The sequence below is a fragment of the Anas platyrhynchos genome, chromosome 16 (genome assembly GCF_047663525.1).
Source record: "Anas platyrhynchos isolate ZD024472 breed Pekin duck chromosome 16, IASCAAS_PekinDuck_T2T, whole genome shotgun sequence".
Classification (NCBI taxonomy): domain Eukaryota; kingdom Metazoa; phylum Chordata; class Aves; order Anseriformes; family Anatidae; genus Anas; species Anas platyrhynchos.
The window spans coordinates 15,177,705-15,193,178 of record NC_092602.1 but is presented as its reverse complement, the minus strand read 5'-3'; the positions used below and the strand labels follow the sequence as shown (position 1 = coordinate 15,193,178).

The window sequence follows — 15,474 nt, the reverse complement described above, 5'->3', positions numbered from 1 at the left end:
GCAATTCTTCTGGCAAAGCTAACGAGTTAGTCATAGCATTTGTAAATCCTGAATGTAAAATTTTTAAATGTAGGTAATAGTAATGTATAGCTAGATGGCAGCATTGTGACAGCTCACTGTATTCAAACACTGGCAGGTGAATTAAGACATGGTTCCTATAAGAAAATCAGATTTACTCTTTTATTTAATGTTTTCTCCCTTTTCTCCCAAAATGTGTGCTGTTTTTATGACTTTTTCATTTCAAATATTTACCTGTAATGTATTTTCTTTCTGCATAAATCTTATTGCATGTTTATGAGGCTCTTAACAGTTCCACTATAACTCATTACATAAACACAAAAAGCACTATTTTAAAATCAACCACATTGTGTCACTGCAGTGAAGTGACTTAGAAGTAGTTTGTAAACTTATTTATCCTAACAAATTACACTTTAATGATGATTAGAAAAACACTTCAGCTGCGTTTCCAACAAAAGTGAAAAGGAGATATTTTACTACAGTTCTGTGAATATTGATGCTGTGAGCAATGAGATTTTCTATGTTTCTAGTCACTTCACTATTTACAGGAGATATGTGTAGTTAAGTCTCTTGTTTCCTGAGCGTTAATAGGTAAGGAGATTTGCATAAATAATGTATGATAGCTGCTGCAGCTCATAGTAGCTGTAGGTCCCTCATTCCTCAAAGCTGACCAGATATACCGAACATGGAATCTTCCTGCTATTTACCTGACAAATCTGATTGGTAAAACCATACTGTTAAAATGATAGTCTTCATGGAGTATTATGCAGCTCTGATAGCTGGGCAGAGTTAGAAATGAAGAAAGTTGTTTATTCCATGAATTACAAGTGGTGTGCAGTGGGAATTGCTGAGGTCTAATGAGAGAGGCTGAGAAGTTCTGTGAGAAAATGGAGAATGCAATCACTTCTGCTGATTTAGATAAGCCTGGGAGTTACTTCAGTTGTGGATAGAAGAAAATACTTGTCTGTAATCCTGGAGTGCATCCTGTGAACTACAGACAACATCAGGTGTTTTTGTTTTTTTTTTGAAGACTTAATGTGCTGTCAGTTTTCTTTTCCATTTACGTGCACTTATATTTTTTTACTATTATTTTTTCAGGGTACGCTAATACAGCATCTGAAGGAACACATTCTTCATGGCAACATGACCAGCACTGACATAATTATGTACTATACAACGGCAAGTGTGGCTTATTAAGGCATTTCTAAAAACTCTTTAGTACATTTTTCTTATAAAGCTGAGGGAGCTTTCCCTGCAAATCTGCAATTTCATTTTTATGTATTTTTAATTCTTGCTTTGTAAAGAGTCATCCTACTTAACAGATTCTTAAATAAGTAAATAATCATGTGGGATAATAAAAATGGAGCAGGGACCTTTCTGATGAAAGGTCAAACCTATGTTAAATGTTTCTAATCTAATTAGTGAGGAAAATTAATTGATTTTTATAGTCCTTTAGGGTCATTGACCTAACTGCCTCATCAATGTAATCTGCAAAATAGGCTCTACCTTCCTGCAACATGTAATTAACCATACTGAAGATGAGGATTTTTTTTCTGTTTTGATAGAGAGGAAAGAATCTGAACATCTGAGTTTTAGTGAAGGAAAAGGAATAAAACTGGATGATCTTTGTATGGGTTCAGTTATGTTTTTTTCTAATGTTCTGGTAAAGAAAATGATTCTGCAGTCCTCTATTACTCTAACAGTTTGAGAAGGCTCATGTCTTTCCTCATGAGTTCCTTTCTGAACTTTGACACTACTAGTTGGTTTGTAGTACCTCCACAGAGGAATTATGATTACCTTATCCTATCTCTTGACTCGTGCTTTAAAGCTACATGTGTAGGGAGGTCTGGAATCCCTATGCCATTAGATATTTATAAGGCAAGTTAGTTGAACGTTCATTTGGAATGTTCTACTCCAGCCTTGGGGCAGGTGAGAGGATAAACAGCACTCCAGTCTTATTTTCTGATTCTTAAATAATATGATTAGAGGTAATCAGCAAAGATAAATATAAACTTGTGCTGGTTTAACAATTTAAAACTTCCAGGCAAGGAGGAAAGTGGAGGGGAAGATAGCATATCTTGAACAAGGACAGAGAGCATGCTTTGGGCCAAATGATTATGTGAAAAGCCTTGCCTGTTCATTTTCTAGTCTGTAGCTCTGCAGCTGTATGACAACAATATTCCCGGCTCTGTGATACTGCTGCCAGGAAAGTGGATGATTAGCTGACAAAGATAGAAACTAATGGAGGTATTTTCTTTCCTAGACTGGCTGGATGATGTGGAACTGGTTAGTGACTGCACTTGCTACAGGAGCTTCAGTGGTCCTCTATGATGGATCTCCTCTAATTCCATCACCAAACGTGCTCTGGGACTTGATTGACAGACTGGGGTATGATCCTGTGAGGTTTACCACAAAAACAACCTCATTAAAGGTGTCAAAAACTAGCATGTAGCCTGACAGTTTTGCCTTAATGTTGAGTAGAACTACTTAAAATTTAGCACTAAAAACAATCTTTGAGAGAGCAGAAGAGAAAAAGAGCTGATTGTTTCAAAATTAATTCAGGTATTTGTATTTGGATTCCAAGCAAACAAAGAATTTTGATTCAATAGTCAGTTTTCAAGAGCAGCCTTTTTCAAAAGGCAATAATTGGGAGCAATCTAAAGAGCAATTTCTCAGCGCACAGAACTTAAAAGAATCTTTTGTTTCAGTCAGCACAAGATATGACTTTTTATACAGCACTTTGACTTAAAGACAGAAATTGACTGGAAAGGCTCAGCAGGGCTGCTTATATTTTCATATTTTGCTCTTTAATCTGTAATATTAGATTCACCCTGTCAGGCAATTTGTTAATTGTTTTACACGGTCCTTTGTATCTAGCAATGCTCACAGTGCCCTCTCTCGAATCCAAGGGAAACAACAGGTATCATAAACAAATCCTGTGGTGGTGTTTTACTATAGTGGTTAAACTTTGCTTTTTGTATTTTTCCTATCTTTCTAACTGGATGTAAGGAGCGTAGATCTGAATGATGTTACTCTGTGGTAAAATAAGTGTCATTTTTAATTAGTAATTACCACCAATGAATTAATTTTAGAAAATGGATGCCAAAAGACTTTTTCCTGACTTTTGGTAATTATTAATTTAAATTTCACTGTCTTTTGTGCCATGAATTTAAAGATGGACATGTTGTCTCTGGCTATTATAACTGAAGATTAACGCCTAGTTGGAATGTTTCCATTAAAAAAACAATAGCTTAACACCTCTTTCCCCTAGCATTTCCCCCCCCCCCCCCAAACAGCAGAACAGGCAAAAATTTAGAATCAAGGAATAAGACAGCTTATTTTAAGCATTGTTTCTACATGCCAAAAGTAAGTGAAGATAACTCAAATGTGTCTACATGTCTCACTTTTGTAATCTGGTGCTAAATGTGGTGGCCATCTGTGTGGTACTTCATAACGCAGTCTGTTCCCAACTGTCATATGCTACATGTTTAAAAAAAAAAAAAAAGGTGTTAAGACTACCTTGCTTCTCTGAAGATGTACCATACTTCCCTTCAGATATTTTGATGATACTATAAAAATATTCAATCTCGTACTTCATGGCAAGAATTACTTAAGTGGACTTCAATGAAAGATCTATTCAAGTGAACTGTGTTTAGTCACCACCCATCAGTTATCTAGTATTTGGAAGGAAATAATAGCAGATTAGTCTCTACATGTGCTGTAGAGGAAGTGTCAAAGTTTAAAAATACAGAGAAGCATTACATATTCTAACTATAAAATAAGCAATAATCTGAAGCATGGAAGGAAAGTAGGGTATTACAGAAGAGTAAATTGTTCATGTGTTTGTGATACATGGTAAGTGAAGTGAGGGAGAAGTTTAGTTGTGTGTGCTCTCATGGTGCTCGATAAATTGTTTTATGCAGACATAGTTGTGCAAGTAACCTGTCCCTGCCCAAAGGCAGCAGCCTCTCAACTGTCAGCCATGTAAATGGCAGAGAAAGACATCCGTGGTGATAGTGGGATAGCCCTCATTCCACTTCTGAAATGGTGGTATCATCTCAAGAGCTGTTCTACTTTTCATTTTGCCTTCAAGTGAAGATAGGATTTTGTTTTTAAATTAGTTATACTGATGTATGTATTGCCCAAGTTCTGTGCATTCAACCTGTATCCCTTATTCTTTGTCTCTACACATGTTCTTGAGTAAGTTTATTGCTGTACTTTAAAACAAATTAGCAGAAAGCAGGAATAAGGTTTCCCGAAGGTCAGTAAAAATAGCAAATTGGCGCTTCCTCTGATAGAGTTGGGTACAGCAAACTAGAAATGTAGAAGGGATACAGCCTTTCTTTTGAGTTGTAATTGTGTTGTATTGGAGAAGTTCTCCAATAATTTCACACAAAAATGAGAAGTGTCATGTTCCCTATTTGTCAAAGGTGAAAAATGGACAAGATTCCCAAAGCTGTATTTTATTTATTACGTTAATTGAAATATTTAACGCTGTGCCTTCAGTGTTGTTGTGAAAGTCTTGCATAATGTAATTGCTCTGTCTCTTACTGCATTGTCATAAAGACTGGTGATATGCAACTGGGAGACAGAACGGTCTGCTCAGTCTTAAAGATACTAAACATGATGTCTCAACATTAATGACATGTGACCTCACTAACTTTGATTAGTCAAGCAATGTACTTTCCTAAAGCTTTCAAAGTGCAAGGCACGTCCTTTTGAGCCATCAATGTACAGAGTGCCTTCAGCCTCTGCTTACTACAGTGGGAATTACAGAATCTTAAAGTCTTTAAATATGTAGAACGTTTAATTTTTCTCCCTCTAGGATTACCATCCTTGGAACGGGTGCAAAGTGGCTGGCTGTGCTAGAAGAGAAAAACTTTAAACCATGTAAGTTTCCAAAGGCTATTGCATCTCCTTTTACAGAATCACAGAATTTCTAGGTTGGAAGAGACCTCAAGATCATCGAGTCCAACCTCTGACCTAACGCTAACAGTCCCCACTAAACCATATCCCTAAGCTTTACATCTAAACGACTTTTAAAGACTTCCAGGGATGGTGACTCCACCACCTCCCTGGGCAGCCTGTTCCAGTGTCTAACAACCCTTTCGGTAAAGAAGTTCTTCCTAACATCCAGCCTAAAACTCCCCTGGCGCAACTTAAGCCCATTCCCCCTCGTCCAGTCACCAGGCACGTGGGAGAACAGACCAACCCCCACCTCACTACAGCCTCCTTTAAGGTACCTGTAAAGAGCCTTTTCTCTCAGGTTCTGGTTCTGAATCATGTCACAAACAAATCATTTATGTAATTTTTCTGGATTGTAGTGACAAATGGTTACAAACTCTTGTAAAAATTCTACCTTAACCTAGTTTGATTTCCTCCTTTTTAAGGTGAAACACACAATCTCCAAACACTCCACACTATATTGTCTACAGGATCACCACTCAAATCTCAAAGCTATGAGTATGTCTACAAACATATAAAAAATAGCGTTCTCCTTGGATCCATTTCAGGTGATACTTTTATGCTATATGCGTCTTGCTAATTGTTTGTTGCCTGTGCATTTCCTTCTTGCTTGCTTGCTACATTGGCAAGCTTAGGCCTTGGATCATTCATGCTTGGGTATAGTTAGACTAAGTTGTCTCTTTTATGCAGAGATTCTCTGTGTAATTCAGTATGCCATAATGAAGCTCGTATGCAAGAGCTTTTAGGTAGAATGTTTCTGACACGGTGGATGTTTGGGGTTTTTAGCTTTTTTAAGCAGGTTCATTTATTTTGACTGGCTGTCCTTTGGGGTAACAGGGTGAGATCAAGAAAAGAGTCTAACCTACAGAATGCAGTGTTCTGAAAATAGCTGAGTTTAGCAGGAAATTCTCTTAGAGGTTTTTCATTAGTCCCATTTCAATTCTTTTATGCCACATAATTGGCACTGCAGACAGATTTTTGTAAATTATATAATTAGAGAATCAAGCCCACATACTGTGTGGTTTGTTGTAAGGAGTGCTGGCTGAGGCAACTTGTATTCATACATGTATAAGGTCCCTCATTCTGCTTTGTAATAAAGGCTGAATTTTCACAAGGCTTTTTAACTTAGTTTAGTCTGATTTTAGAATCTGAGTATTCTGCTACTGCGGTCACTTCTGACTCTGGTGTTAGTAAGAGTACTATACTAGTATTGTTACTGTAGACATTAATGGTCTCAAATGTGGAAGACTATTTTTTCAGTAAAGCTATCAGTATTATTCTTGTCCTAGAATTCTACGTCTTTAAGGTCCTGGAATATAAGTATTTCAATTAAGCAAGCACTATGATAATACTTATTTTTAGTTGAGATAACTGTTCATCTTGTGTTTGCCTCCTCCCTCCAAACTACTGTGCTAATGAGAACAAAAAAGTATTGAATGGAACAGTTTAATGAAAACAAGAAAACATTTTCAAGTGATCTTGAATATCTTAATTCTGTAAACTAGAGCCTGTTTGTTTTCTCAGTCTTCTATAAGTGGAAATTTCCTTAAATGGTTAAAGAATCTACTGGACGGAGAAAAGTTATGCCTTAGGGAATGTTTCTGTGTGAAGGTAATATGTGTGTGAAGAGATGCACATCTAAAGTAAGAGAAGAAACCTCCTTTACGACAAGTCATGTTACATCCTAAATAATGCTGGCTCTTATTCTGTGCTGCTTAATGTGGATCAGAAGCATTTGGCAAACATAGTAGTCTGCTTTTCTAGAGTTCTTATGTAGTTTAGCTTTTTACAAAGTGTAATGTGTAATCTAAATGGACTTCTTTTATTATAGGTGGGACAGATATAATTTCATGTTTCATGGGTCAGAATGTTACAATTCCAGTTTACAAAGGAGAAATTCAGGCCAGAAATCTTGGAATGGCTGTAGAAGCATGGAATGATGAAGGTAACTAGTATCTGGATAATATTATCTTACAAAATACAGCAGGTATAACCTTAATTTTCAGTCATCAGATGTCTAACAGTCCACTGTTTTGGTGCTCCCTTCTTTACAGAAGGGAAAAGCAGACAACGCCTCTTTCTTTTGTAAACAGGGAAGCCAGTTTGGGGTGAAAGTGGAGAGCTGGTTTGTACCAAACCTATTCCCTGTCAACCTACACACTTCTGGAATGATGAGAATGGAAGCAAATACAGGAAGGCTTATTTTTCAAAATTCCCAGGTATGTAACCAAGGGTGTTGGACACTGCTTAAGCTGACCAAGAGTATAGCTTGTATTGCTGCTATTAGGAAGGTACAGGTTTATTCCTGCCCAGTGATGGGCAGATGCAGCTCTAAATCTAGATTTCCAGGGTGAGAAATCCAAGGCATATCTGATAATTCTCACTCTGTTTTTTAGTGCTTTGTTATGAATATGGATCCAAATCACTTAAGAAGAATCTCTGGAAAGCGCCAATCCCATTTTGCTCCTGGTGTCGTTATGCAGATATATGGCTATAACAGCTTGATAATCTGCAATGCAGACATAAACTTCTTCGCATGAGTGTGAAGTGAAAGTGCTGAATAGGTCAGGGAGCAATCTGCCATTAATGAGTGTTATAGCACCTCTGCCAGGTTGCTTCTACCTAGCAGGAGTGAATCCTAAGGCATAAGTGCTGGGCTGCTACCTCATTAGCATGAAGCTTAAGTATGTGCTGTCTCCAACATACATATTCTGCATTCATAGTCTCCCACCTCTGGTAAGAGGAAAGGAAAGCTTCTGGCCCTCAGCATCTTCCTAATCATCTTGAGCTATGCTCACTGAGTTTTTGTTTATGTGGTATAGGGATGCTGAACAGGGGCTTATAGGAGCAAGACCTCAAGCTGCTTCTTTCTGGAGATAGCTTTTCTATAAATAGCAGTAATACAGAGTAGAATTGCAAGAAAAGTTGGGATGTGCAGCAGGAGATAATCATACAGGAAAACTGAAGGAATGTTGAAGCTCACTTGTGAGCATTATTTTAATTGGAAAAAATCAGTCATTGGACTGAAGTAACTGTTTCAGAAATTCTGTCTGAAAATCCTTTTCTAGTTTTCCTTGTTAATGGGATTAAGGTTGTAACAGGTACAAGAGAAAATAGTGTTATGTGTACGTGCATGTGTTATCAAGGTTTTGTTTTTCTGTAAAAAAAAAAAAAAATAATGTTTTGCATTTGCGTGTGTGGCAATGGTCGTGGTCTCAATCTTAAAAATATTACAGAAGTTATTCCAACTCTGAAGAGCCAAATCTGATATTACATAATCAAGAGCATTAAGCACAGAGAAGCTCCTTAGCGAACTGCTGAGACGTATTGTGCAAACCCAGAGAGCTGCTTGTGCAGAATCATGCATTGTGAAAGAAGTGGGTCAAGAAAGACTGGTAGGAGTATCATTAGCTTTGTGAAAGATTTTGTTTCCTCAAAATGTGGCGTTCAGGGCAGAATTTCATCAGTTTTCTCAAGGATGCTAAATAGCCTGCAAATAAGCAATCATAAAGTAACCTAGGGTCTGATCGTAATGTGTGAGCTACCCTTGTGTGAGCGAGCTTGTAGTAATAAATGTAATGTGGATTGTTTGCACAGTTCAGTACTGCTACATTTGCTGTGGGTAGCTCTCAAAATACGTACGATGTGCTAGGATTCTTGCTGTAAAACAGATAGAAAAACGGATGGTATGCCTGTTACACCAATGTCTTTTGTGAGTAGAAGGATGAGAAACCAGCTGCTTAACCATTGTCATTCTCAAATAGGTGTTTGGGCCCATGGGGATTACTGCAAAATTAATCCCAAAACAGGAGGAATTGTGATGCTTGGTCGCAGGTACAGTTTTTTGGATAAAATGTTCTGAATAAACAAGCTTTAAGAATTGGGAACTTTACCTTGGAGCATAATGTACACAATTGTCTATCATGCCTGTTTAGAGTTTGGATTGTTAAATTCCGTGTTACAGATCTGAGTCCTTGAATTAATCAAAGCAGCTATATTAGAGGGAAGGGAGAGCATTTCTAAGTGCTGCCACATTGTGTATAAGCAAATGAAGATGATGTTTGACTTGGTTTAGTTTTCCATGATTTATAGTAATGGATCAGCATTTGGTTGGTTTGGGAGCACAGCACATTCGAGTGGAGAATCAGGAAAACTGTTTTTCTGTTCTTGGCTTTGCTATTGACTTGCTTTATAGTGCAGCTTTATTACAAAAAATCAGGTATAAAGTTGTGCTTGTCTTAGAGATCGTAGAAAAATTCAAGGTCACAAATGTGGCTAAATTTTCTGTTTGCATTTACAAGCTGCTGTTCAAAACTAAGTTGAATGACTTGAAGTTTTTTGGCATTGCCACAAACAGACCTACACAACAGATATAAGGTATGAGGCTGCTATATATGAAATGCAAGTTCCAGCTATAAGATACTGGTAACTAATGGCACACAATTGCAATAAAATGCAGACTAGAAAGACTTTTGATCTGTTTTCTTGTTGGTGGTAAATACGTATATTTCTAAGCTAAAATGAGAAATAACTGGACCTCATTTGGGCTGCTGGAAAGAAGAGGGAGGAGGAAAGGTAAATGAATAATGCTGAGGTTCTCTGAAGGTTCTCTGAAATTTCATTCTAATGAGCAAAAGGCCTTTTTTACAGAACTTAATTCTTTTAAAATTCTGTTTCTGAGGTGGCTGCCTGCATATTCCCTGCATGAAATTCAGAGAAACTTGGTTAATTGCATCATTTTTTCTTTTGATCAAACTCTAATTACATTTTAATGCTTCTTTGTTTTGTGTGTTACTTTCAGTGATGGTACATTAAATCCGAATGGAGTAAGATTTGGAAGTTCTGAAATCTATAACATAGGTATGAAATTAGCTTTCCACATCTTTCATCTATGACCTTGTTGATTTAAATCTGAAATATATGCATTATACAAGTGTTTGAAAAGATTAAGTAATAAGGCCTACTGTTCTTCAAATGGAAAATGGTACAGAGCATATTAGCATTAACCGTAAAAGTCTGTCTTGTAGGCCTGAAATTGGTTGCCTTCCTAAAATGTCTGTAGGACTGAAAATGACTTATTGAGATGTTCTTCGTAAGATGTTGCTTTCATATAACAAGGTCTTACAGATACTGTTACATGCAAGTTAATAAGAGTACCTAAACTCTGAGGCTATCCTTTTTTTTTTCTGCCTAAGACAAGCTCTTGACATTGATTTATTTTATCATTCCTAATGATAAGTGGTTGAGCTTATGCTACCATAACTGACTGAGGAATGATTCCAGGAACTAGGACAGAAGGATTGCAGTTGATGCCAAAAGTGTAAGAGGAAGGTGGGGAGGCTAAATTGCACTGCCATAGCCTTCTGAATGTAAATAGTGCTTTGCTGGAAGCAACATCTTCCTAGTGTTGTGTGAGATTTGGAGGATCAGCTTCCCTCATCTGTGGAAGAGCTGTGTGGGTGTTAATGGCAGCTGCCCTGGGTCATGCTCCATTTCAGCACTTCTGTACTTAAACTGGGGAACAGTCTCTGGTTGGAACTGGCACAAAGGCTCAAGGTTTATCCTGGTACAAACCTGGGTCTGCCTCCCCAGGTTTGATGGTTCTGTAGTATAAATAGCAGCTTTAGCAGGGACTGGTTTGAACTCTTAGTATTTAAATCCAGTTCCCATGAGAATGTCAAGCTGCACACAGTTTCCTATTTCAAATGTCTATCTTGTGAAAGGTGGTGTTACTGGTTGTGCACGGGTGCTAGTCTGGGACTTGGGCACCTGTTGCCACTCCTTGTTCTTGTGTTACCAGTCAGTTTTCTATCTAAGCAGCAATGGGTATTGCGAGAAAAGCCAAAGAAAACAGTTTAGCATAAAAGTCATTGTCAATCCCAGAAGTTCTAGCACACTACTGTTGCCCTGGTGTAAGTATCTTTGGTCCTTAAGCGCCTGCACCTGAGTAGGAGTTAGGATTACAAAGTACCTGAAGGGAGGGCTAGTAGATGAACCAATCCAGGAAGTCTGTTTTTCTCATTTAGCTCTAGGGCAGGTGATTCATTTCTTTTGGTGCAATTAGAGAAAATGTGCACCCAGAATATAACAAAAGCCTGTGCTAAAAAGAACTCTTTTTTTTTTCAGTTGAGGCCTTTGAGGAGGTTTCAGATAGCCTCTGCATCCCTCAATACAACAAAGATGGGGAGGAAAGGGTGATACTCTTCTTGAAGATGGCACTAAACCACGTGTTCAGCGAGGATCTGGTGAAAAGAATTCGAGATGCAATACGTGTAGCGCTTTCTGCCAGGCATGTTCCAAGCCTCATTCTAGAAACCAAAGGCATTCCGGTATGTCATGAAAAATGCTGCCTACTTTTTTTCTTTGTCACCTTGAATAGTAATTAAGGAGCAGTTGTCATTGCTCTTCAAACCCACATGCATGGAAATTTTAGCATCTCAAAAGTGTATTTGAGCTTTATAAATAGTTTGTCTGTGTTGCCTAGCAACATCATTTCATCTCCTTTTCAGCTAAGCATGTTTTTGTTTTTTTTAACAATACCTAAAAATGCCCATTCTCAGTTTATAAATATATGTGCTGCATTTTCTCAGTAATATATACTTAAAGTCTTTTAAAGGAAAATATTAAGAAGGTAATTTAACTTCAGCTTTTCAGGCTACCCATAAGCTTATTTTTTTTTGTTTTCTTGTTTGAAATAACATTCTTATGAAAGCTGAGAGCACTGAGCAAATTTATAAAATCATTTTGTAAACCATTTCACTTTTACATCTGTTTAGCCATTTAAATGTATCTCTATCACTGTCTTACCAATAGCAATAACTAAAATAAAATTCTTCTGCTTACAAAAGGGAGAAGAAAGTCTTATAGCTAAATGTACTGCATGCTCAGTCTTCTGGAGTTGCAAACTGCAGTACTTTACACTACTCTTCCTTGCAGTGTGAACTCTTATTTGGGATGCTTGGCTTTTTTCCTAGTCCTCTCTGATGCTACAGCCTCCCCAGCAGCTCCATGGACAGCTCATTGCAGGATGGGGGTACGGAAAGTACTCGTCTCAAGGCCATTTGCACACACACTTGAGTGAGTCCAGAGGAAAGGCTCGAGGCTCCAGCCCAACCATCTGGTATTCTGACACGCATTTACTGCCAGTATAGGTTTCTATGTGGAAATGGTCAAGAGTTTAGGACTGCCAGCCTCCATATAATGCACAGTCATTTGGATGTGATCTCTTGAGTTACTTCTGTTTCAGGCCACTGCTGTCCAACAGTATTAGGTAGAAAATGTTGTCTTAGCACAAATGTAAAATCTCCTGCACCTGTTAAATCATGAAGGCTAGATTTTCTAGGCTGAAATTTAGCTTCTGCATTAAGTGTTGAAATTGTAAACTACATAAATCACTGGAATGTACAGTATAAAGTTGATGGCAGTGAGGTGTTTATGATGGTCTGTCCCTCAGGAAAGCCTGTTTGGATCATTAATTAGTTCACACTTTGAGTTTAAAATTGAGTGAATGTTAATTACATTTCAGGTAAATATGCCAGTAGTAAAGTGATCAAAGCTGTCTCCCATCTTTCTTTGAAGTTTTTGCTTGGAATGGAAACCTCTTTCTTCTACTTATAGAAATTTATTTGAATCTCCACCTGAAATACAGCCTAATCCTAATGGAATACTGACACTGCATACTGATAGAAGTAAATAACATAGCTCTGATTTGCTGATCACTTCAGTAATGCAAAGCATGGTTTTTAGTGGCATCTCTGGGTGCTGAAGAACATTGCAAATTCTTTGTGCAAATCTTCCTAGTCCTGTCCTGACGAGATAAGCACTCTTATCGTGACCTACAAGATGCTTACCTGTTTGATTAAACAATTTAGCTTTGCTGAACAGTCTGTAATCTTTTTTTTAAAGTGGACAGTTCCCTTCCAGTCCACTTAAATTTCACAAGCATTCAGAAACCAGAACACTTAAGTTGCTTATTGTCGAGGAGGAAGATTGATTGCTTAAGGTGATTCAAGAGGGTAGGATTACACATGACTTCGGTAGTTTTAATGAGGAAAAAGTTTGTTTTAGCATCAAGAGCAACACTGAAAGAATGTATTGAATTAACGATTGTTTAGCCTGCTTTGAAAGATCAATGATGAAAAGTGGTGATTCCTGGAAAGGAGTTTCAACAGCTTTGGACGCCTGGAACAACCTGGGTTCCTTGATCAGCAGGACCAGATGCAGTAGTAGAGCAAGTTTGGTTTTAATTCCCAGAGGAGACAGACACAGCTAAGGATGTGTTTGAAAGTCAGCTTTTCAGGGTTTCCTAAAACTTTACAGTGATACTAACCAAAAGGAAGGTAGTATTAAGACCTTGCAAATAAAAGCAGAGAAGGTCATCTAAAATTATATTTTAAGCTCAGTGTTTCATTTGACCCTATTATGAGAAAGGCTGTACATTTAAGGTAAGTCATGGGTTTTAGTCTCCCAAAGACCAGTCACTGGGTTTGGGCTTTGAGCTCACCCTTAGAAAATTAAAAATTATTTGAAAACTAGATGTGTCAAAACATAAAACAACAAATTTTTAGTGTTGATACCACAATTCTGGTCTGGTTCCATTGGCTTAAACTGGAGCATCATCAGGTTCTCACAGAATTACCAAATAGGTGATTTTAATTTATTACTCTTATCAACTGTTCTTCAAATTCCACTTTTCAAGTGATGCAGAAAAGATTCTGATGCATCAAATACAACAGGAAAGGGAAGACATTGTGCTAAATCATCACTGGGTTCTTGGGTAGGTGGTGAGGCTTTTTATTTTTTCATAAAGTTACTACCTGAAAAGTGTAATTTTGCAATTCTGGTTTTGTTTTTCAGTACACGATAAATGGAAAGAAAGTGGAAGTAGCTGTGAAGCAAATAATTGCGGGGAAAGAAGTTGAGCAGCGGGGAGCTTTCTCAAACCCAGAGACTTTGGACCTCTACCAAAATATTCCTGAGCTTCAGAATTTTTGAAGTCGTGTGTTCTTTTTTTCATCTGTCTTTGTTCTGTATTTGTTTTGTATATAACAATACTATATGTAAAAAAAAAAAAAGCTCTATTTAATACCAATGGTTGTTTTAAAATAATAAAATATTTCGTTAAGTGCATTATGAAAGGCTTGGGTAAAGTTTAGCTCCCTTATATTGGTTAAATATGCCATATGTCTTGGAGTTTTTTTCCAGCCTGGAAGGAGGAACCTGCCTGTTTTGATTTTTATATATATGATAAATACGTCTTTTCTGGTTAGTTTTACATCAGTAGCCCATCAAATGGGAGCACCGGTAGCAGAAGTTACAGTTGTGATAATAAAATGTCTTTCATAAGATGTTCACTTTTTTTTTTAAACTGGATTTTCAGCATCTTTATTTTTCAGTCCATGTGTTTCAGAGGTACCTGCAAGGAATATACAGCGATTTTAACTACTTGACTATGAAACATAGAAATATTCTATATGTAGTGCGCATTTAAATGTTTTTATAAAACCAAATCATAATGCACTAAACCTGTTCGACTTGACTCAGAATAATTTCAGTCTTGAAATATCTCATGGTACTCATGAAGGTAATTGCTGCTTCATTTTGCGATGTAACCTTCTTGTTTTAAGCTCTTACTTAGTTCATTGACTTCTGGGGATTTGGAAGGTGGGGGAGCAATCACCTCTGTATTTCTGGTGTAACTCGAGGTTATTTCTGTGGAATTTACAGTAATTACTCTGGGTTTAATGTTATTGTAGCCGAAGATGTCATCCTGCTTTTTTGTTTTGAGGTTCTTTATTGGCTATAAAGTAAAAAGTAACAATCCAGTGTTATGTTAGCTGAAGAATTCCAGTGTGTTCACTTATAAAAGCTAATGGTTTTGTAACTTTTTTACTAAATGTCATATTGAAAGTGAAAGACTAAAGCGTTTTCTAGCTCTGTATCCTTCCAGTTCATAAAGGGAAAAATACTGTAATGAACAGTACAATGGAAGCACTAAAGCATTGTTTTCTCATAAAGAAAATGTGATTGCAGTAGTTGTATCAAACCTCTGGCATTCAGTTTTCTCCTGCACTATTTGAACTTTGTGGGTTAAGTATTTAATGCATTAAAATAATGGATGTCCTTACAATTGTGTTGAATGCATTCAACAGTTACAGAGTTAATCAAAATAAATTGATTCTTTTTAATATATATTTATTTCCACTTCCACTCAGTTGTCTCAATTTTATTTTCCTTTAGACCAGTTGTCATGGAACCATTTTTAGCTTAATTTGATTTTAATGGTTTTATGCAAACTCCACCCCGCTCTAAAATTGTTCTCTGAAAGTTTTACCCTATTTTTTTACTGTTTTTTCTAATGCAGAGCCCAGGAGAAGTAAAACATTGGTGCCAGTTGTTTGCATGGTTGGCTCATTTAAAAGGTCACAAGTAAACAGGGGTGGAAGAAAGTGTGCTGAAACACTGCCCTGGATCAGTACGGTAAGAAGTTGT

At 37.2% G+C, this 15,474-nt stretch overlaps 1 protein-coding gene across 2 annotated transcripts in view; it reads left to right on the top strand.

Annotated features, from left to right (window-relative positions):
• AACS (acetoacetyl-CoA synthetase) overlaps positions 1 to 15,174 on the top strand; it is a 45,851-nt gene extending 30,677 nt beyond the window's left edge. Inside the window, exons 9-18 of one of the 2 annotated variants that reach the window (XM_027469896.3) lie at positions 1,117 to 1,197; positions 2,282 to 2,406; positions 4,844 to 4,908; positions 5,409 to 5,531; positions 6,815 to 6,928; positions 7,077 to 7,202; positions 8,748 to 8,817; positions 9,785 to 9,843; positions 11,110 to 11,312; positions 13,840 to 15,174. In XM_027469896.3, coding sequence (XP_027325697.1) covers positions 1,117 to 1,197; positions 2,282 to 2,406; positions 4,844 to 4,908; positions 5,409 to 5,531; positions 6,815 to 6,928; positions 7,077 to 7,202; positions 8,748 to 8,817; positions 9,785 to 9,843; positions 11,110 to 11,312; positions 13,840 to 13,977 — 1,104 coding nt within the window. In that variant the 3' untranslated portion in view covers positions 13,978 to 15,174. The remainder of the gene's footprint in view (positions 1 to 1,116; positions 1,198 to 2,281; positions 2,407 to 4,843; positions 4,909 to 5,408; positions 5,532 to 6,814; positions 6,929 to 7,076; positions 7,203 to 8,747; positions 8,818 to 9,784; positions 9,844 to 11,109; positions 11,313 to 13,839) is intronic. The other variant, XM_027469897.3, reaches the window with a different exon arrangement.
• The last annotated feature ends 300 nt before the right edge of the window (positions 15,175 to 15,474 follow it).